This window comes from Lepidochelys kempii, chromosome 16 (assembly GCF_965140285.1).
Source record: "Lepidochelys kempii isolate rLepKem1 chromosome 16, rLepKem1.hap1, whole genome shotgun sequence".
Lineage (NCBI taxonomy): Eukaryota > Metazoa > Chordata > Testudines > Cheloniidae > Lepidochelys > Lepidochelys kempii.
This window is the reverse complement of record NC_136395.1, coordinates 9,136,068-9,158,428: the sequence shown is the minus strand read 5'-3', so window position 1 is coordinate 9,158,428 and position 22,361 is coordinate 9,136,068. Positions and strand designations below refer to the sequence as shown.

Below are 22,361 nucleotides of genomic sequence, written 5' to 3'. Positions count from 1 at the left end.
CTTCTGTTGAAGGCTCTCCAAAGCACTTTCTAAACACTAAGCCTCATAACACACGGAGGAGATGGGGTGAGTCAGATCCATTTTAAAGATGGGCTGAGTGTAGCACCGAAGGTAGTGGCCGTGTTTTTAAATGCATGTGTATTTTTTTCACAAGGCTGAGTTAAATGTGCAAACTGCCTGTCTTATACCTGTGGGCTTTTGTGTGTGCAATTCAGGTATACCCAAGTGCACACTTCCAATAGCCTTGCACAAGTCATTTAGTACCAAGCTTATCAGGTGACCTGGAGAGGTGATAATAGAAACTAGGGCCCTGATTCTTGCTTACTTTTTTCCTAGTGTAGACATCATCTGTGGCTACTTCCTACCATTCTGGTAGGATAAAAGAGTCTTAAAATGTGTTGTTAGTAACAATAATCCCTAGCTCTTATATCTTCTTCATCAGTAGATCTCAAAGCACTTTACAAATAAATTAAGTATCATTATTTTCATTTTACAAATGATAAAGGGAAACTGAGGCACAGAGAAGGGAAGTGAGTTGCCCAAAGTTATCCAGCAGATCACTGGCAGAGCCAGGAATAGAAGCCAGGTTTTCTGAGTCCCAATCTAGTACTCTATCCAATAGCCAATGCTGCCTCCCAAAACATAATTTACTCTTACTTTTAAGGCCCCTTTGCACTGGCAGAATGCTTCCAAGTGGCCTTAGTGTAAATTAGAATCAAGGCCTTTGAGCTCTGTGACCGTGACCCGTTCCCTAGCTGCTGAGTGTGTCTCCTCCTGTCACTTAACACTGAGAGGAGAAGTTATATCTGACTTTTTCTAGCAGAGAGATGGCAGAAAACAAACTGGCTGCCATTCTGTTTGGATAAGATGGAATTGCAGCTTACTGCACCTGGGGGAATGGGCGGGGGATCCTTTGGAAGAGAGGACAGAGGTTGTATCAGCACCATCTATAAGAGTGTACATATGACTTGCCGAAGTGGCTTGCAGTCTGTTAGCCCTGTTGGTGGCTCATAGTGCCTTCTGCCATGGCTGGCTGCTCAAGAAGACAGGGGCTGCTCCCCTTGGATACAGACCTCAGAGCTGTTATCTATCCATGTTTGTGTAACATCCTGATTTGGCTGCTGTAATTTCTCTCTCGCTTTCATCATTTTAGGATTTTCAGAGCTATAGCCCAGCTTGTGTCAAGGCCGTGAGCAAAGCCTTCCAGGAAATCAGTGACCTCTACTTGCGTGGAGGTAAGATGAGCTTGACTGCCCACGGCATAGTGCTTCCGAACAGCAGGCAGGAGCCATCTCCAAGGTCCTCTCTGATTGAGAGAGTTGCAGTTTTTAAGCCGATTTAGTTAAACCAGTGCAAACCCCTGTGCAGACCCTTATTTAGGGTTAAGAGCGGCTTATTTTGGTTTACAGTAAAAGACTTCAGCTAGATTGAAATGAGACCCTCTTAAACTGAAATAAACATGTCCTCACAGACGTTTGCACTGGTTTAACCAAACCAATTTAAAATCACACCTTTGGTTAGATGGGTGTAACTTCCTCATGGAGACAAGGCCTCAGGGTTTTTTGTTTTATGTATATTCATGTGATGCACAAGCCAATGAGGTGCATTGTGTGCAAGCTGATGGTGATGTCAACAACTGTCTGATGATCCCAAGCAGCCTCCTGGTGGAACCTTATCAAACATTGTTTTTCTCATCCTTCCTTCTTACTTCTCACTCCCTCATTTCTTGTTTGCTTGGTCGCTATTCTAACTCCTTTCCTCTGACGTAAAGACGGCATGTGCTGGGACCGCTAATGCAACCATTGCTGCTAATTGTGGCCCAGCCAGAGAGGGCACTGTGTGATGCAGTCTCCAGCTTGCCTCGTCACAGCTAACCTAGGGTGTCTGCAACAGGGATCCTTTTCAGAGCCAGCTCTCCTGACTTTAGCAGGCCTCTCTAGATGATCTTTGCGTTTTAAGGTGTATCTGAGCTGTAGTGACGCTGTGGGCCCCAGATTTATTCTCACTCAGTGACTCTCACAGCTCCCAAATGGAAAAAGATGCTTTTCCCCACTAACTATCAAATTCAACCCCAGATCTGACCATACAGCTGGGCTTTTTCTGCCTCTGCTTCTCAGCAGAGGCAGCACCAAGCCGCATTCCCCCAGGGCTATGCTGGCTCTGCAGAGCTAATGGGAGTGAAAACAACTCTGGGAGCAAACTAACGAGTCCGCCCCTCCTGCTGCAGGGAATCCGTAATCCTCATTAGCTTCCAGTGGGAGTTGTATCCTGCTGGGGAGAGACTAGGCTCCAGGAGTGGAAAGGAGTAGCGGCTTGTCTACACTTAAAACGCTACAGTGGCACAGCGACGTTACTGGAGTGCTTCAGTGTTGACCCTATCTATGCTAATAGGAGGGATTCTCCCGGCGGCATGGATCAGCACCCCTCCGCCCCCCAGCCCGAAGTAGCTAGGTCAGCGGAAGAATGCAGGGTTATTACACAGTGGGGGATATTTGCACCTGAATACCCAAGCTTGTGTAAGTTAATATGTAGTATTACAAACCCTGTTCTTGTTTTCATAGCTTCATATTACTCCTGACTAGCCAGCCACGCGGAATTAATGAAACGTGGCACGGCTCTATGATATCAGTTTACACTCTTTGGCGCGTATGTATCATGTTTCTTTGCCTCTGCAGCTTACGATATAATCAGCAGTGAAATGTCCACTTGCAAGAGGGTTTCTAGCAAGGAAGATGTCTACCAGCTGTTTGAGTTTGCTCGAAGTGCCTTCACCATGATGGCTATGATGGACTATCCTTACAAAACAGACTTCATGGGTCACTTCCCTGCTTACCCAGTCAAGGTGAGTGCCAGGGTGCTGGAGGGATCAAGAAGAGCTTTTACACCTTCTTGAGACCATGAATATCATCTTGTGTGTTCTTTTCTTTTTGTCCTGCCACTAAATATATCTGAAACCGATTGCTCTGAAATGGATGGCTGCGGTCAGCCTCAGCCAAACTGCTTTCACTCAAATTACACACAATACAAGCACATTGACCTAAACTTTCAAAAGTATCTCATCACTTTAGGAACCTCTGTTTTTTGATTGTCCAACTCGAGATACCTTTAAAGGGTTCTGATTCTCAGAGGGCAAGTGACTTGGACTTCCTAACAATCAAGCTCCATTTAAGATGTCTCAGGTCAGCCCTCAGCCCCACCACCTTGAGGAACCCAGAATCACTTGTTGCCAGGTCATAGACTATATAGGGTGGCACAGTGGAAGCAAGAACAGGATTTGTTCCCCAGAGTTTATATTTTTGAACATTTCCTGACAACTAATTCTTTTGACCTTTGTCCTGTGGTAATTCTTCCTCTCTCCATTCGCCCAGGGAAAACATGCTCTGGAGAGCCAGGCTGTGACTTGCGGATATCCCTTCTAGCATAATACACTGTTTTGTTGACACTAGAATAAGAATATAATAGAATACCTAGCGCTTTTCATCGTTAGAGCTTCAAGCAGTTTACAAAGGAGGTCAGTATCAGCATCCCCATTATACAGATGGGAAAACTGAGGCACAGAGGGGAAGTAACTTGTCCAAGGTCACCCAGTAGCAGAGCCAGGAACTGAACACAGGTATCCTAAGGTCCAGTCCAGTGCCTGATCCACACCGTCTCACTAAATAGCCCAACGGATTGGGACCACGGTACGGAGCTCTCCAGTCACCCCTCCCAATCCAGTAGCGTCCTGGTGGTTTTTAGGTGGCCTAGGGCAAATAGTATTGATGGTCTTCATTCAGTTTCTGGTGTGTGGCTTGTAGTGCTCTTGGGCCACGATGCTACAGTACAGAACTTCACCCAAGTTCCTAACTGCTCCACTTGGCTGTTTTGCTAAGGAGCTCATGAATGAGCCACGAAGACTGACCTTCGCCATCCTCTCCACTAGGGGGTCCTCCTCAGGCAGGTGAGGCACCATGCCGGAAGGTGTGGAGAAGCATGTGTTGCTGGGGCCCATGTTGGACTTAGGGCGACGACTGATAAAACCCTAGGCCAAGATTTTTCACAAGCAACTAGTGATTTTGGGGGGGCCCAATTTGAGACTCCTTAGAGAAGTCTGGTTTTCAGAGGCCGAGTGGTTGGCCCTCTGACCATCAGCTCCTTTGAAGGTGTCTCAAGTTGGGCCCCTAGAATCAATAGTCATTCTTGAAAATCTTGGCCTCCTCCTCTAGGCTATTGGCCTAGCATCTTCTGTGATCCAAACTCTGCTAACCACTGGCATACGAAAGGGCTGTAACTGACATTGATTCCCCTGTAACTTTTTCTGCTGTCAGAACCTACTGCAGCCCTTCAGCATAGTGGCTCCAGGGTGAACTGCTTATTTCCTGACCAGTTCCTCCAACCCACTCTATAATTAGAGGACAAAACTGTTCCATTGTCCCCTTACAAAGCAGCTAAACAGCTAAAATGCCTGAGAGAAAGAAGATCTAGAGGACCTTGAAAACTGGAGAAATAGAAATGGGATGAAATTTAATAGTGCAAAGTCTTGCACTGGGGGAATAAAAGAATTTTTGCTATCAGCTGGGGACATATCTGTTGGAAGCAACAGAGGAGGAGAAAGATCTGGGTGTATTGGTTGATCACAGGATGACTATTAGCTGCCTGTGGGATGTAGCCATGAAAAAGGTTAATGCAATCCCAGGATGCATCAGGCAAGGTATTTCCAGTAGAGATAGGGAAGTGTTATTGCCATTATACAAGGCACTGGTGAGACCTCATGTGGAATACTGTGTGCAGTTCTGGTCTCCTATGTTTAAGAAGGATGAATTCAAAGCGGAACAGGAACAGAGGATGATCGGAAGAATGGAAAACCTTCCTTACAAAAGGAGACTCAAGGAGCTTGGTTTCTTTAGCCTAACCAAATGAAGATTGAGAGGAGATATAATTGCTCTCTATAAATACATCAGAGAGAGAAATCCAAGGGAGGGAAAGGAGTTATTTAAATTAAGGGCCAGTGTAGACACAGAACATATAAACTGGCCATCAACAAGTTCAGGCTTGAAATTAGACAAAGGTTTCTAACCATCAGAGAAGTAAAGTTCTGGAACAACCTCCCAAGGGGAGCAGTGGGGCAAAAAACCTAACTGGGTTCAAGACTGAGCTAAATAAGTTGATGGAGGAGAAGGTCTGATGAGATTGCCTACAATGGCATGTGGTCCACCTGTGACTGCTAGTAGCAAATATGTCCAACTGCTGGAGATGGGGCACTAGATGGGAAGGGCTCTGAGTTATTCACAGAATTCTTTCCCAGGTGTCTGGCTGGGGGTCTTGCCAACATGCTCAGGGTCAACTGATCACCATATTTTGGGTTGGGAAGGAACTTTCACCCAGATGAGATTGGCAGAGACCCTGGGGGGTTTTCACCTTCCTCTGCAGTGAGGGCACAGGTCACTTGTTGGTTTAAACTAGAGTAAATGGTGGCATCTCTATAACTTGAGATCTTTAAGTCCCCTAATGTCTGGCTGAGTTACTGTTTATTGCTGAAGCGGGTGAGTGAGGTTCTGTGGCCTGCGATGTGCAGGAGGTCAGACTAGATGATTACGATGGTCCCTTCTGGCCTTAAAGTCTGAGTGGAGAGTCTTTCCTCTTTCCTTTTTTTTTTTTTTTTTGAAGCTTCCAGGATAATCTTTGTGAAACTGAGACCTCCAAACTAACTTCTAATTGCTTGTCATTTAAAACATCTATCTGGAAACTGACCAAAGTGTGTGTGTGTCCCTTATCCAGGTTGGCTGTGACCAGATTCTTGCACACCAGGACTATATTAAAGGACTGGCAGCTCTTATCGGTGAGTTAGTTTTATCAGCTTTGTCATATTTGAAACTCTCCCTCAGAAGCACTTGCGAATGCGGAGTTATCCCATATTGTTTTAGGGGCTATGGAACACTTTGCACTGCAGTGGCCCAGGAACCTTAACACTTCACAGACAATGAATTAACCTTTCACCTCCCACATGACGTAACTATTAGCTTGGATCTTGCCCATTTTTTCAAAAGTGACTTTTAGGGTATTTCTACACCGCCAGGGAAGGCGTGACCCTAGCACAGGGCTAGCTTTAACCTAGCTAGCAAGGGGAACAGCAGTAGGGAAGATGTGGTGACATGGGCTAGCAACCACAGTACAAGCCTGCTGGGGACCCCAAATACGTACTTGGGTTGCTAGCCTGGGCTGCCACGTCTTCATTACTGTTGTTACCCATGTTAGTTAGATAATAGCTAGAATGGGCATGCCTACATATGCTGCAATCAGATCTTGTAGACATACCCCTATGCTCTTTGGAGCCTCAGCCCCATGAACTTTCAGTGAGACTTAGGCTCCTGTGTCATTTAGGCCCTTTGGAAAATTTTACCTATACTCCAGCTCAACCAAAAGTTACAGGCTCGATTCAGCAGTCCCTGCTGGAGGTTGTCTAGCCTGTGTCTGCAGGAGGTCAGACTAGATCAGTGATTCTCAACCTATTTACCATTGTGGGCCACACATGCAGCTCTGTGTTATGTGAGCCACATCCACACAAGATATATACTACCCACATGGCCTTAAGGACGTCACATGGGCCACAGCTGTGTGCTGATTGGGCCTCAAGTGGCCTGCGGGCCATGGGTTGAGAACCACTGGTCTAGATTATCCTAAAGGTCCCTTCTGGCCTTAAAAATCTATGCATTTCTGTGTTTTATATTGGGCTTCTCACTGCACGGGTGAGAGAGAAGGGTATCTAACATACCTGCCTAAGGGGACTTGTAAGGAGATCTTTGACATTTTAAAACCTTTGAGTGCAATTTGCAGAGTAAAACACTTCTTTAGAAGTGCTCTATTTTTAAAAAAATAACTGAACTTCCTCTTCATTCATTTCAAATAAGGTTTGCATATGTTAAAGATTTAGAAGGGAAAATATTATTTATTTTTAAAAAGAGAAGTATCCAACCCAGCGCATTGCGGCTAGGACATGCCTCCACTTCCTCTTTCATTTTTCCCGCACTGCCACCTCAGCAGTGCACACCAGCAACATGCTAACGTGCTGCTCCTAAATCACAAGCTGCAGCGTTTGGCTAGGAATTGAGGAGAGTGGTTAAAATGCTACGGGCATTTGCCACGTGCTCTGTCAGAGCAGCTCCTTCACGGATCCAGTTCCTGCTCCCTTTAAAAAGCCGAGTGGGGCTCTTGTTTGTTGGTGATGAACAAGCTGAGAGTGGATCTCTTCCTGCTGTTGCCACCGGGTGAGCACTTCACTCCTCTCTCCTGCTGGTCAGCTGCCATCTCACAGGACAGTTTAATCATGCAGGAGGCGTGGTCTACCAAAGCATTAGGCAGGGAGCCAGCTTTCTTCCATAGCCTCCCATCAGGATCATAGATGAACACGCCATCTTCTTTACTCATGCGTCGCAGAGATCCACCTCCTGTGATATAGAGTCTGGAGTGGAGCGCAGCGATACTGAACTGGCAGCAGTCAAAGGGGGATAGCGTTAGTGTGGTCCACTGGTCAGTCATTGGACAGTAATTTTCTGTCTCGTTCACTTGAATCCATTCCTCTGCCTGCAAAGATCAACACTGATTTGCCACATGACAGTTTGGGTGGATGGTACTGTAACACTGGACTCTTTCAGTCTAACGATCCCCCACCCAATGAGTGATGCCAGGGTCTTAAGACATGGTTAAAGGCAAATTGTGTTCTTAAACTATTTGCCCACCAGGGGGCTCAGGATGCCTCCTTCAGAGTTGAAATGTGGCAGTCAAATTAAAAACGAGGAGAGTACTCATTGTTTTTGCTGATACAGACTAACACAGCTACCACGCTGAAACTAGTCAAATTAAAGGTTTCATTGTAGCAGTCGTATTAGTCTGTATTCGCAAAAAGAAAAGGAGCACTAGTGGCACCTTAGAGACTAACCAATTTACTTGAGCATAAGCTTTCGTGAGCTACAGCCCACTTCATCGGATGCATTCAGTGGAAAAAAAAAAAACTGAATGCATCCGATGAAGTGAGCTGTAGCTCACGAAAGCTTATGCTCAAATAAATTGGTTAGTCTAAGGTGCCACTAGTCCTCCTTTTCTTTTAGTCAAATTGAAGGTATCCTAAGAAACCCAACTGGAACACCGAAGTGGTATCAGAAAATGGCTCTGAAGACGGGTTGTTCCTTTCTGGAAAATGGAGAAGGAAAAGCAAGTGCACCTAGGAGCTGAAACAGCCCAAGTTCTGGTCTGTCCCCTTTTGATTAAAGGCACCAGGGGGAGCCCCGAACGGTGGGTTGGGTTGTGTTGTGTCATGAACAGCAGCCAAGATGAAGCTTGGGGGAGAGGAGGTGTCATCCGCAGCTCCATCTACATCAGTGCACCCTCTACATTGAAGGCTCCAAGGGCTGGTGTTTTTGCACCCACCGATTTAACCCACTTAAATACCTGTCTGAATCTGCAGATTAGGGCACCATGCTGGGATAGGCAGGTGGCCAAAACTGCAGGCACAAAACCAGAGGGATCCAGTTAAAGGCAGGCCTGAAAACCTGCCCCACCACTGAGTCATCCTTGATGTCAGTAATAACATAAACCATGTGTATCCTTATGCATTGACCCTCTGCCTATGGAGCAAGAGGCTGGAGGCAGAGGGCTTGGGGACACCACAGGAGCTGTGGTTGCAGTGTGGTGCACGGCCCGGAGCAGGGTTGCTTGTTACCCTTTGAATTCTATTCCCTCCTGGAGGAGTCTCCACCACAGCATTTAAAGGGTATGGAGACACTCAGAGAATCCTTTGGAAAGGCAGGCTGCCACAGGACAGCCTATTCTAAAAGAAAAACCCTCACCTATGTTAACCCCCTGCAATGAATAAAACTGAAAAAGCTTTTAGAAACCTGATTTACTTGATAGTTCTCTCTCTTATGGCCCTCATTACCATAGTATCTGAGTACAGCACAATCGTTCGTGTATTTATCCTCACAACATCCCTGGGAGGCAGGGCAGTGCTATTCTCCCCATTGTACAGATGGGGAACTGAGGCACAGAGAGACTTAGGCCTGATCTACACCTAAATATTAGATTGAGCTAGCTTCATCGCTCAGGGCTGTAAAAACTTTGTGCCCTGTGTGATGCAGTTAGGCCAGTCTGACCTCTACTGTTAACATGGCTAGGTGACAGAAGAATTCTTCCTTCGACATAGGTACTGCCTCTCAGAGATGGATTACGTATAGAGATGGCCAAACCCCTTCCTTCGATGTAGGAAGCATCTACACCACGGCAGCCCCCTAGTTGTGCTGCTGTAGCGTAAACAGGTGCTAAGTCACTTGCCCAGTCTGACAGAGCAGGGACTTGAATGCAGGCCTCCCAAGCTCTAAGCTAGCTCCCTACTCCCTGGACCATCCTCCTCTCTGTTCTGCTTGCTTTCTGCATTTCTCTTGGCATGTGTGAGGAGAATCAGCTCATCAGTTTCACTCCTGCATTAGGATGTAACTGCAGAGGAATGATGATTTGGCTTTTAAAACATTTCCATCGATGCTGTAAATATTCTTGATATTGGTAGTAACTAGGATCTGATTATCACAGGGCTGCAACTCATGAAAACAATTTTATAGACCTAGGCATTTCTACAGGCTTATGGGCCTGATTCACCACTGCATTAGTACACGGCAAGACTGAAATCCATTGAAATTAATGACATTTACAGTCATCAAACTGGAATAATACAGTGCTGTAGAGGAGGACCTGTAGGTAGAAAGCCTGCATCTGGGGCCCAATATGGCTGTTTATAAGAACAAATCCCAACTTACAGCACTTAAAGTCCTGCCTCCAATACAGAAGATCCGGTCTCTGATGGCAGCCATTCCATGGTCGCACCGGGCAAAGGTCATGGCACGGTTAGTGATCCAGCGCCGCAGGCGAGGGAGGTAGCTGTATGTGTCCCTCAAGGTCTTGCCAGCAGAAAAGCCCCCTGGAGGAGAGAAGTGTGGCTAGAATCCCTCTGCCCTGCTAAAGCTGTTTTCATCAGAGGCTCATGGCACTCTGCAAACAGGTGTTAGGGGGCCTTGCCAGCCATCTCTGCCTGTCATGGTGAAAGGAGAGCGTTCCAGCTCCATATGCAGCCTTTCCAAGGTGCTGTACCCTGAAGACCCAGCTGTCTCTCCTACTCACCAGGAAGGGCAGGACGTTGTTACAAGTGGTGTGTGCCAGATGAGCATCCAGAAGTCTGGAGGTTTTAAAATCAAACCTCTTGGATATGAAAAGTGTCTCCTGCAAACAGGTTTTCCCCCCACAAGATTTTATGGTGGCACGTGAGGTAATTTCCAACCCAACCAGGAAGCAGGAACAGCCTCTCTTGGGGGATCTGCTTCCACCAGGCACCAGGATGTGCAAAGATGCATAAAAGTGACTATTTAAAAAGAAATCTGTGCAAACTTCTTTCAGTTTTCAAGTTTTCCCTGATTCTTGAATCTGAGCCAGTTCCTGTTCTCTAACCATTCCCTGGCTCTAAGACACCCATCACGTGGGTCTCTCAGGGCTGCAGGAGTCCAGCTTCCTCTCTTTTCCTGCTACTATTTGACAGGGCACACCCCTTCATGCTCGCTGAACTGAAGAATGCAGACCATGTCAGAGTCTTTGAGACAAAGAAAAGGGAGGACAGGAGGTCAAATGTGGCTGACACAACACTTACCTCCGGGTTTTCCAGGCTGTGTGTAAACACGCTCCACCCCCACGCTGTCTGCTTGGGTACAGCACGTTTTAAGCTCTCATACTAGCATTGCATGTGTAATTGTTCACTATGATTGGACAGAGCTGTGGATAAGACCTCCTGGGCTAGTACTATGAATGGGATCATGTGATGGAGCTGCCTATGATAGCAGGGGACTAGATTCAGTGACCCAGGAGTTCCCTTCCAGTCCTGTGTTCCTATCTAACTTCAATGAGACATTACTATGGTATGTCAGCACTTCAATGTTTTTAATGCATTCGTTCTCATGACATCCTGGGAGGTAGGGGAGCATCTTTATCCTCATTGTACAGATGGGAAACCGACACAGAGGCTAAATGACTTGCCCAAGGCCATGCAGGAAGTCTGTGGTGGAGCAAAGAATTGAATCCCAGTCTCCCAAGCCCAACGCTAGTGCCCGAACCACTGGGCCATCCTTCCAACCTATGTCGGATGGTCACTCTGGCTGATGCAAGAATGTCGCACTGGATCCAGGGTTTGTTAAGATGTCATTTCAGACGGGCTTTTATGCTTATTTGGACACTAAAATAGAACTGATCTCAGAGTCTTACGCTTCAGTGTCCTTTTCCTAAAATACCACAGTATAACGACATATTAAATGCAACATTCAGGTTGCACAGTTAAAATCAAACCAAAGAGGTCTGACTCAATCCTAATGATCATTTCTAGCCTTAAAATCTATGGAAGTCAAAAACCAAAGGTTCCTACTTTAATGTCAAATCATCTTCTAGCACACAAGCAATAACATAAGTGTCATTGTATTGATGATGTGCTTTCTTTTGACATGAGACAGGACTAGCGATGACTGTACATTATACTACATGTCCAAGTGAACGATTGCTGAAGGAACCCCTTACTTCGTGTATTTCCAGATGTGTTTAATACATTGCATTAGGTAGTTGTGTCATAGGCGGGGCTGGTAGCACTGCCTATTATTGTGGGTGCCCAACACTTCCCGTTTATAAGACTCTGTTTTCAGTTCCTTATAACTTTGCCAAACTTTAAGTGGTTAAACTGAAATTTTCCATGATGGGTGTCTGCTTCAGGCTGAACCTTGTTTGGAAAATTCCAACCAGAACAGTGTCGCTGTTTCCAAGATTGAGGCTAAGGGAAAATACATTGTTTTGCTATGTTAAAAAAATTCTGGCAGCTTTTTCTTTGACAAATTCTAGTGTCCCCATGCTTTGGGGCAGGGGATGAATGGGGCAAGAGGTCCTGTGGAAGAAATACTTTGTGATCATGTAATTAATGAAAGTGCTTACGCACAAAGGGACTGAATTAGGGTTGCCCAGGAAACCTTAATTTTGGCATTTTCTAACTTTTGAGTGTTTGACTTTGCAACCTTGGTAACGTTCTTTTACCAAGTGCATGGAGCATGCGATATGCAATTAGTAAATTATATTGCAGTAGTGCCAATGGTCCCTATAAGGCTTGGGGCCTCGTGCTAGGCGCTGTACAGAAACATCAGCTAGCCCTTGCCCTGCAGAGCTTACATGTCAATTACTTTTTGTGCCTCACTCCCTAGGATGAGCATTCCAGAACAGTGCAGGGGATTTAGTCCCACATCTTCCATTAAAATGCATGTCACATATGTGGCTAAACATGCGGCAGTTCTTTGGAAATCTCTCCCTAGCTTGCTTTCTTAAAGGAAAGCAGCTGGAATTTGGCCAAGACACCATGATCAAAATTCCTGTTCTGACAAAACGTGCAATGGGATGTTTGACTGCAGCCGGCCAAGATCTTATTGTAAGTCTTCTCTGCAAGACGATGCCCTCTGATGTAACGGCGGGCATTCGTTCGGGAGGAGGAGCACCACTTACTGATTCACCAACAGTACCCCCTACACCACTACGGATTTCCCTGGTCAATCGCCCATCCAAGCACTGTCCTGATCCAGTCTAACGTGACCTCTAAGGCTACCGGTAAAAGCAAAGTAGCTACATGAGTTAGAAGAGCAGTGTTACCTGAAATGTAGAGGATTCCCTTGTGGGTGGTACCTGCGTGATCGGCCACTGGCACTGGAAAGGGAGCAGCGTGCTCCCACTTGTTCTCTGCAGGCTGGTATGTTTCCATGGTGTTGGTGAGCTTCCCCAGCAGTGTCCCACCACCCACAGCCAGGATGCGATCGGACAGCACATCCGCGTGGAAGCGTGTTCGCCTCTCCAGCATGCTGGAGACCTGGAGCCACGACTTGTCGCGGGGATCAAAGCGGAACACCTAGGATCACAGTAGAGGGAATAGTGGTCACTGAGCAAGTGGTCACTGAGATCCTCCAACAGGCATGGCTTTAAGAACTGTTATGCCCTGCAGTCACGGGGTGTGTCTGCAACTGTGTAGACGTACCTGATCTAGCTTTAATCGGCCTAGCCTGGGTACCAGAGCAGTGAAGCTGCAGCTTCATGGGCTTTAGTGTGGGTTGTACAAGACTGCCTAGAGCCCTGGCTAATTACGGGGGGAGCTGCCCCATGCCTAAGCCTGTGTTGCCACAGCTTCACGGCTCCCACACTCAAGCTGGCTAGATTAGAAGGAGCACAGAACGTCTACATGTGCTGCAGTCACAGCCCGAGGTTCCAGGGTAGCCCCCCGTCAGCTGCGAGGGCTAATACATTCCAGCCTGAGTGGTTCCTTTAAATGGCACTTCGTGTGCCCCACATCTAAACACACCTGCACGGCTTTGTCTGCGCATAGGGATGAAATGCTATAAAGCTTTGCTAAGATCTGTGCAATGCCCCCTCCACAAAGTTACATCTCAGGCCACAGCGAAAGCCACGTGTGTTTCTTGAGCCATTCATTTAAACAGGGCAAGTGATAGGAACCTGGTACAAGGCTCTGTGCTGTAGCATGACAGAGATGAGCTGTCTAGGGAATTCCACCTGACCCCTGGGGAAACTACCACAGCGAGGGCTGTCAGAACAAGGCTTCCAGCTGGAAACCCGTGTTATCCGCCTTACTGGACAGAATTTGGCTTGATCTTGGGTAAAGTTATACAGCAGCCAGGCTGGCATGTTAATTCGCATCTAGCTGTTAGCAGAGAGTGGCTTCAGCAGAGAGTTATCATCACCCTCTGTCCTCTTGCTACCAACTGACCAGCGCTGCGTCCCAGCCTGGTCTGAGGCTTCCCATCTCCTGGGCAGAGGTGACCCTTTTGGGTGGTGTTGAAGGGACTAGACCAGAAGAGATCCCGGCACGCTGGCTCAGTGCTGGTAGCACTCTGCTGCTTCCTGCAGCCTCCCTAACTCCTTCCTGTTAACTCTGCTTGGGGGGACAGAGTTTGCTAGAAACCTTGCAGGGGGGGGCAACCAGTTTGGGCTCTAAGCACAAAGTGACAGCAAGTGGGGTGCTCACCTGGGCTAACTTTCTCTAGCTAACCCCCCCAAACAATGGTGTCTTACTCCCTAGGCAGGGGGAAGACATTGGAGCTGGGGCACGTGGTGGGGGGAGGGGTATTTGCCCTACATGGGCAAGAGAAACAGGTTTTTTTTGTTTTTAAAGGAGTCAAACTGTAACTCTTGCCATTGCTAGTGCAATTCTTCTGGCGGGGGGAGGGTCTGAATACGATCCCGTTTCAGTGGCACTGGGTCAGGCAGCTGAGGTCAAAGGCCATGAGGCTTGATGGATGTGGGCCGGTGTTCTACTTCAGGTATTTGAGGTTGGCCTGGTTTGGGGCTGGCGTACAAGGGTTTCTGATGCGATCCACGGAAGTGGAATATGCTAAACAGAGAGGGAGAGTTTGACTGGGCTAACTTGTCTCCTAAAGGACATGGTGGGAGCCCTGTCGCTAGAGGGATTTTAAAACGGGGCAGAGCACTAGGAAATAGCGTGTAGGAGCAGTCCTGCCCTGGCCAGCCTGGAGGAGATGACTCCGTTCCGCTCTCAAACACTACTCCTCTTGTACCTCTCCAGGAGAGTGATGAGTGATTCAACACGGTCATTACTCTACAGCCATCCTGAGCAGTGCTGTGAACTGGAGGGAGACATTCTCGTGCCAGGCAGCTCTTTTTAAATGAAAATCTCTCTACAGGGCCATTTGTCTCTGCCGTGTTCAAAGCCAGCGCTTTCCAATGAACATTAGGCAGCTAAATAAAGGGTCTGATTTTTTTTTCCAGTTACGCAGGACACCTGAAACACCCGCTGACTTCAGTGGGAGTTGTGAAAGCTCAGCGCCTCTGAACATTGACTTTAGGTACCTAGTAGGGAAATTAGCCTTACCTCACCTGAGCCTTTATATGTACAGAACTCCAGTCCCAGTATTCCCTTTGACTACTTGATTCCCTCTAACCTAAAGCTCCTTAAGCACCGTACCTCGTTTGAAGGCTGTTTCCCTGCAGGATCAAATCTGGATTGACCGCCGATGACAAAGAGGAAGTTATTGATCACAGCTACACAGTGGTTGTAGACAGGTGTAGCGAGTTCACCTATCTTTCTCCATGCACTGCAGCTCTCATCCACAACCCACATGTCTCTGCAGATTCTGTTGTCCGTGGTTCTGCCACCAAGAACGAGCAGCATAGAGGAGCTGGAGCGGATGCTTGTGTGTTGGGTCTGCAGGGCTGGCTGAGCATACAGCTGGGAGTGGTAGCTTAGAGCCTCCTGGAGGTACCTATGGCATTCCGAGTCTGTCCTCATAATGGGGGTTTCCTGCACATATCTCTGCAGATCCCGTAGAGGAATGAGAGGAAACCGGATTCGCTTTAAAATATCTGCCGCTCCTTTCAGCCTCACGCTGTCATGCAGCAGCCAGCTTATGGCCGCGTTGAACAGCTCCAGCTCAGTGCACCCAGCCATGTCTGTCTTGTCTAAGATTTCACACAGGGTCTCTCTGTCCAGCTGCTTCATGCACTGAGGATCAGTCAGTATCTGTTTGTAGTGCTGCCCTACGTAGTTCATGGCTTTCTGTCTCAACTCTTCTGGCCCAAGCCTCCGAGCGATGTTGAGTGTGTCCAGGCAGTTCTTGTGATTCAGGCCGTCCTCCAGAAACTGAAAGCACAGCTTGATCACTTCCCGGATGAGCAAGGTTTCTGCCGCCTTGAACGTCTCTTCGACGTTCTGTAGGGAGAGGTCCAGTTTGTTGGAGTAAATGAAGTTGAGAACATTCCTCAGTCCCCCAGCACTGATGGCTTTCAGCTGCACATTCGCATCGGGGCTCCCGGCACGTGTCGTGTTTCCAACAAACAGGATCTTGCAATAATTGCTCGCTGAAGCCAAAATGATCTTGTGCGCTGGAAAGCGAACCCCACCTGCCTCCAGCGTTACATCACACAGCGCGTTCTGTGAGCGGAGGCTGCATGCTCCGGCCAGGAGTTTAGCCAGGTACGTGTCCGATGTGAGAGAGAGGCTCTGAGTGCTGAGTGACATCCCTCTGAAAGCTGCCTTGTGAGCAGGAGGGGTGAGGAATTCTCTGCAGGTGTCTATAGGGAGTGACTCCTGCCCCCCATGTAGGGGTTTTCAGTGGAGCCTTCAGTCCTACTTCTGGGGGAGCTGTGTCTGTCGGACTCTCCAGAATCCAGTCTAACAGTCGGCAGAGGAGACCAAGCCACGGCTAGCAGTAATATAGCTGGTATTGGTCTGTAGTGTGTTCCTTTTGGGCTACTCTCTGAGCCGGTCATTTGAGTGGCAGGCAGCGAACAGTCCTTCCTTCTCTTCTCTATCTGCTAATTATTCATCCACACAAAGGCGCCCAGTCTCCTCCAGCTCCCATGCTACGCCTGATTGGCTTGTATTGGCCAGGTACTTGTTTTTCATCTGGGCAAGTCTGGGCACGTCACCCTCCCTTTTTCCATCCATGATCAAACAAAATTCTTTCTTTGCAGGGCTGGCATTGGCCAGTTTGCTTAAGTTGCTGTCTTGAAGCTGCAGTACATTCACCCTGGGGGGTGGACAGCCACTAGCCTTGTGCAGTTTGAGAATTCGGTTCAGGATAGTTTGTGTGAGACTCTACTACAGCTGAAGTGCGTTAGTCTGAGACTCACGCAGGGCAGAGACCAGATTTGGAATGAGATGGGAGAGCCAACGAGGCAAAAAGACCCAGGGGGCCTGTTCCAGATGCTGGGTGTTGCAGAGTGGAAGGCTCTCTCACAGCCAGCAAAGAGATGGTGATGGTTTTGCTGACCTAACGACTAGGCAGATGGAGAGCTGTGATCTTTACTACAGCCTAGCTCAGAATGGCACACAGCCTTCTAGATCTATTACCCTGTCCACACCCTCTGATCTCCTTATGTCTTCTCTGGCTGGTCTCCCAGCTTGAGTTCTTGGGGGTTGCTCTGGGTAGCGCAGCCATTGAGCTGTTGACAGCCCCGCTTAACTCTGTCTTTCTGCTTGGCAGGAGTGTTCTACAACTCGACTAAGATGGTGCCGTGTTATGACATATACGAACAGTTCAGAAAATGTTCTGACCCGACTGGCTGTGGCCTTGGCCCAGATGCCGAGGCGTGGGACTATCAGGTACGCGGCTCAGAGGAATCAGTGGACTTTAATACAGATCCTCCCGCTTTCCATCTTGACGGTTCCCGTTTCCATCACAGGCTTGTACTGAGATCAACTTAACTTGCAGCAGCAACAACGTGACCGACTTTTTCCCCGAACTCCCGTTCACCGAGGCCATGAGACAGCAGTACTGCTTCAACAAATGGCTCGTGCACCCGCAAAGGGACTGGTTGCAAACAATGTTTTGGGGCAGCGGTAAGCTGCATGTTGCTGTTTATTCCTTTGCATCATTTGTGTATTTCCCCACCACGGTCCCTGCATTCTGGTCTGGATACCTTGATAGCATTAAGGGGAAGGGCTTGCTCAATTATAATGAATATACACACAGATTACAGGTGGCAAGTGATTCGTACAGTTGCAGCTGTTCTTATTTATTTAAGGACTGCAGTCAAATCAACTAGCCTCTCCTCCCGTTTCCCTAACGCTCCCCCACTGCAACTCCCCTCTAGGGCCATAACTGTGCCCTACCCTCTCTCCTGCCCCAACATTTTGCTGTCTTTTCCCAGCTCCTACCTTGACTCTGCCTCCTCCCTCCCTGTTGATTCTTGCACCAAAAAAGCAGACTAGCACCAGTAAAGCATAGAGGCAGGTCATGCTTGGGGTGGAGCTGGAGCTGGACAGGAATGGCATGGCTTCTTTCTGGAAGAGTGAGCAGCAATCTCCTCCTGGCACAGCTTCCTTTCCACCTCCCGCTCTGAGCATCTGCTCGTCATGCACATGTTGTTAGAGGGGAGGTGGTGGCAAAGTCCAGGAGAAGCCTGGCTTTCTGTAATCAGCCCACACTGTAGTTCACTTAAACAAGTGGAAAACCAAAGTGACTGCCAAGAATTTTTTAAATTTTCCACTGTCATTTGCACACTCTGAAGCAGCTAAACAGGAGCGTAAAGAGGCCCCTCAGATATGATCTGTGTGAATTTCAGACCTGAAAGCTGCAAGCAACATCATATTTTCAAATGGAGACTTGGATCCATGGGCAGGCGGTGGTGTAAGTATCTGCATCGCTATGGGCTGACCACAGGTGTGAGATAGATACCCCAGTTGTTAGCCTGGCTGACCTCACCCTTTCTGTCTAGTGTTAACAGACCACCTTAGGCTGCTCCATGGAAATGCTGAATGGCTACAGAGCAGGCAGCAGTTGCTCATGTCCCTCCTGTTAAAGGGGTATTTTTGCTCTGCTAAACTATTTGGCAGCCCCAGAACACTTGTGGCAAATGGTAAGTTCGTCTATCAGGGAGGCTGCTTCTTTCTGCCAAAGAGGGGATTTGATTTTTTGGCTTTGCTGCAGCAAAGACCACTTCATTTTAGACATAACCGCTCTTTGCACTAGCTTCTGCTGGTTCAGAATTTGGGGAAATACCCACAGCTAGTTCTACTTCTTTTGCACCCCTCCCTCCAGCTCCGGTTGCTGTTGGAAAGCCAACTTCTTCCCAGTTCTGAGCTACAGCTGCCCTAACACCCTAACTTCGAGCTGCTGAAGATCAGATTTGTGCAAACTAAAAATGAATTCATTCTCCCCAACAACCTGATGCAGCCAGGGTAACACCTGAAAGGCTCATGGTTCTGGAAAGATCGGTTTTATTGGGGAAATAAGCCTGGCCACAAACGTTAACACTTTTTACCTGTAATGGGGGAAATGTCAATTTCAGTTGAGAAAACACATTTGACTTATTGGGAGTGGGAGGAAGACAAGGGCTTATGATGATCCTGACACACCTGTACCTGTCCTGCTACTGACCAGGTCAGCGTCCTGTTGCCCTTCCTGGCTCTGTCTTTAATTTTTAAAGCCCATATTCAAACACACTTGTCTGGTATAAGGAGTTTGACTTGCACATTTTATTGTTCCAGATAAATAGTAACCTCAGTTCCTCACTAATTGCGATAACCATTAAGGGAGGCGCTCATCATCTGGATCTCCGGTATGTAGCCGGTAACCATAAGCCTTTGCTTACTGCCTCCCCCTTGGCCTGGGTGATCCCAGCAATGAAAAACAATAGTAACCTCAGCAGGAGACAGTCCACCAAACACTGCTGAAACACTGCTTTGGAAGAAGAGCCTTCTCCTTACCCAACTCTGCGCTCTTCACTCTGCCTTTCCTTGAGCATAGAAATGGTATTTGGTTGGTTCGTAGCCGCTTTCTCACCATGTTCACTTGGTCTCATCGCTGAGGAAGGGCCCTCTTGAGCAGGGCTCGTGCCAAGTTGTTCTCAGTGCAAGCTCCTTTACAGAAAAGTGCTTTCTTTCTCCCCCAGTAGGGCCAGCACTCTGCCCCGACAACCTGGATGCAGTTCACACAGCAACATCCCACCACTCGAGCTTTTCTTCCTTAATCAGATGCTTGAGCACTGAGCAGAGGACAGTAGTGTGTCTTCTGTCCTGAACTACCCAAACTCAGGGAGGGCCCATTACTCCCTTTCCTGTAGGCATAGTGACCACCTCCCCACCATTATTTTGGTTTGTACTGTAACTTATTTCTCAGGGTTACACGCTACTAGAATGGTTTAAAGGTGCATAGTAGAATGGTAAGCAGGTGGTCTGTCTGCAGCCTTGTTCCCTGTGGCTGGAGCTATTCTACACACAAGAGGGGAAGCCCTCCTATGACAAATGTTTTATGTAAGGAAACTAGATCCTTTGCACCTCCACTAGCTAGACTCGTTATAAATGAAATCCCACTGTGATGCTTGAGAATGGCTGCTCTGGCCTCTGAGTAACTGTAGGCTCATGTTGGGATATGGACAACTAACTATTGTATATGCTTGGCATTCCCCGCAGAGGATATAATCCAGCTGATCCTCCATCTGTCACAGATGCACGCAACCTAGAAGCAAGGATTATCCATAACTGGGTGAAGTCTGCTAGGATTGAGAGAGCCTGGGAGAAGATGTCTGCGGGTCTATCACCGTGAAGATATCCATCCAGCCACGAGCAGGAATGTTGTGCTGCTGGGGTGTGTACCAGAAAGCACAAGGGTGGGAGCCATCGGAACTAAGTGTGCGCGGACCATCTGATGAAAATGTCAGTTCAAGTGGCTGTATGGAGGTGATAAAAATTCACCTGTCTAAATTGTGAGTCAGTCAAGTCTATCAAAAGAAAACGAGTCGGCCAAATCCATTGACTAAAGGCAATAGCACTTTCCACTGGTCACATGCTTACCTGCACTGTACTAAAGATGTGATTGTAATGGGAGGAGGAGAGAATAAAAGCTTGCCTGTGTTAGACCATTCCTCAGGAACTGGGTCATGCTTCATGTACATGCTTTCCAGAATGGTAGAGGAAAGAATGGGGCCCTGCTAGGAGAATGAGGGATGATTATTCACAGCCCACAGCAATCTCCAGTGTTACACAGAACTATAGGATATGTGTAGCTTATGTTCAGCTAGGAACAGTCTGTCTTCAAAGAAATGCTTAAAAGGAGAAAGTTCTCTTGGGTGATTTGTGAAGAAGTCAAGTGAGGGTACTAGCTGTCATGATGAGTGAGTTGTAGGATTCAGCTGAAGAGAACAGTTTCTCCAGAAAGATTATAGGTTTCAGAGGAACAGCCGTGTTAGTCTGTATTCGCAAAAAGAAAAGGAGTACTTGTGGCACCTTAGAGACTAACCAATTTATTTGAGCATGAGCTTTCGTGAGCTACAGCTCACTTCATCAGATGTTTACCGTGGAAACTGCAGCAGACTTTATATACACACAGAAATCATGAAACAATACCTCCTCCCACCCCACTGTCCTGCTGGTAATAGCTTATCTAAAGTGATCAACAGGTGGGCCATTTCCAGCACAAATCCAGGTTTTCTCACCCTCCACCCCCCCACACAAATTCACTCTCCTGCTGGTGCTAGCCCATCCAAAGTGACAACTCTTTACATAATCAAGTCGGGCTATTTCCTGCATAGATCAAGGTTTTCTCACATCCCCCCCACCCCCATACACACACAAACTCACTCTCCTGCTGGTAATAGCTCATCTAAACTGACCATTCTCCAGGTTTAAATCCAAGTTAAACCAGAACATCTGGGGGGGGGGGGTAGGAAAAAACAAGAGGAAACAGGCTACCTTGCATAATGACTTAGCCACTCCCAGTCTCTATTTAAGCCTAAATTAATAGTATCCAATTTGCAAATGAATTCCAATTCAGCAGTTTCTCGCTGGAGTCTGGATTTGAAGTTTTTTTGTTTTAAGATAGCGACCTTCATGTCTGTGATTGCGTGACCAGAGAGATTGAAGTGTTCTCCGACTGGTTTATGAATGTTATAATTCTTGACATCTGATTTGTGTCCATTTATTCTTTTACGTAGAGACTGTCCAGTTTGACCAATGTACACGGCAGAGGGGCATTGCTGGCACATGATGGCATAGATCACATTGGTGGATGTGCAGGTGAACGAGCCTCTGATAGTGTGGCTGATGTTATTAATAATAATTATTAATAATAATAATAATGTTATTAATAACATCAGCCACACTATCAGAGGCTCGTTCACCTGCACATCCACCAATGTGATCTATGCCATCATGTGCCAGCAATGCCCCTCTGCCGTGTACATTGGTCAAACTGGACAGTCTCTACGTAAAAGAATAAATGGACACAAATCAGATGTCAAGAATTATAACATTCATAAACCAGTCGGAGAACACTTCAATCTCTCTGGTCACGCAATCACAGACATGAAGGTCGCTATCTTAAAACAAAAAAACTTCAAATCCAGACTCCAGCGAGAAACTGCTGAATTGGAATTCATTTGCAAATTGGATACTATTAATTTAGGCTTAAATAGAGACTGGGAGTGGCTAAGTCATTATGCAAGGTAGCCTGTTTCCTCTTGTTTTTTCCTACCCCCCCCCCCCAGATGTTCTGGTTTAACTTGGATTTAAACCTGGAGAATGGTCAGTTTAGATGAGCTATTACCAGCAGGAGAGTGAGTTTGTGTGTGTATGGGGGTGGGGGGGATGTGAGAAAACCTTGATCTATGCAGGAAATAGCCCGACTTGATTATGTAAAGAGTTGTCACTTTGGATGGGCTAGCACCAGCAGGAGAGTGAATTTGTGTGGGGGGGTGGAGGGTGAGAAAACCTGGATTTGTGCTGGAAATGGCCCACCTGTTGATCACTTTAGATAAGCTATTACCAGCAGGACAGTGGGGTGGGAGGAGGTATTGTTTCATGA

At 47.3% G+C, this 22,361-nt stretch overlaps 2 protein-coding genes across 7 annotated transcripts in view; one reads left to right on the top strand and one right to left on the bottom strand.

The window, feature by feature from the left end:
- DPP7 (dipeptidyl peptidase 7) overlaps window positions 1-20,751 on the top strand; it is a 31,141-nt gene extending 10,390 nt beyond the window's left edge. For 2 of the 4 annotated variants that reach the window (XM_073314611.2, XM_078849086.1), the window contains 8 exons: window positions 1,154-1,235; window positions 2,676-2,842; window positions 5,758-5,818; window positions 17,043-17,161; window positions 17,242-17,398; window positions 18,124-18,188; window positions 19,049-19,119; window positions 19,973-20,751. In XM_073314611.2, coding sequence (XP_073170712.2) covers window positions 1,154-1,235; window positions 2,676-2,842; window positions 5,758-5,818; window positions 17,043-17,161; window positions 17,242-17,398; window positions 18,124-18,188; window positions 19,049-19,119; window positions 19,973-20,105 — 855 coding nt within the window. In that variant the 3' untranslated portion in view covers window positions 20,106-20,751. The remainder of the gene's footprint in view (window positions 1-1,153; window positions 1,236-2,675; window positions 2,843-5,757; window positions 5,819-17,042; window positions 17,162-17,241; window positions 17,399-18,123; window positions 18,189-19,048; window positions 19,120-19,972) is intronic. The other 2 variants (XM_078849087.1, XM_078849088.1) reach the window with 2 other exon arrangements.
- The window catches only part of LOC140899312 (kelch-like protein 13), a 28,244-nt gene extending 7,415 nt beyond the window's left edge, over window positions 1-20,829 (bottom strand). Inside the window, exons 1-4 of one of the 3 annotated variants that reach the window (XM_073314607.2) lie at window positions 15,023-20,822; window positions 12,685-12,937; window positions 9,783-9,943; window positions 6,906-7,560 (exon numbers count right to left, since the gene is read on the bottom strand). In XM_073314607.2, the coding sequence (XP_073170708.1) occupies window positions 7,168-7,560; window positions 9,783-9,943; window positions 12,685-12,937; window positions 15,023-16,075 (1,860 nt within the window). In that variant the 5' untranslated portion in view covers window positions 16,076-20,822 and the 3' untranslated portion in view covers window positions 6,906-7,167. Of the gene's footprint in view, window positions 1-6,905; window positions 7,561-9,782; window positions 9,944-12,684; window positions 12,938-15,022 lie in introns of those variants that run through there. The other 2 variants (XM_073314608.2, XM_073314609.2) reach the window with 2 other exon arrangements.
- Between the last annotated feature and the right edge of the window lie 1,532 nt (window positions 20,830-22,361).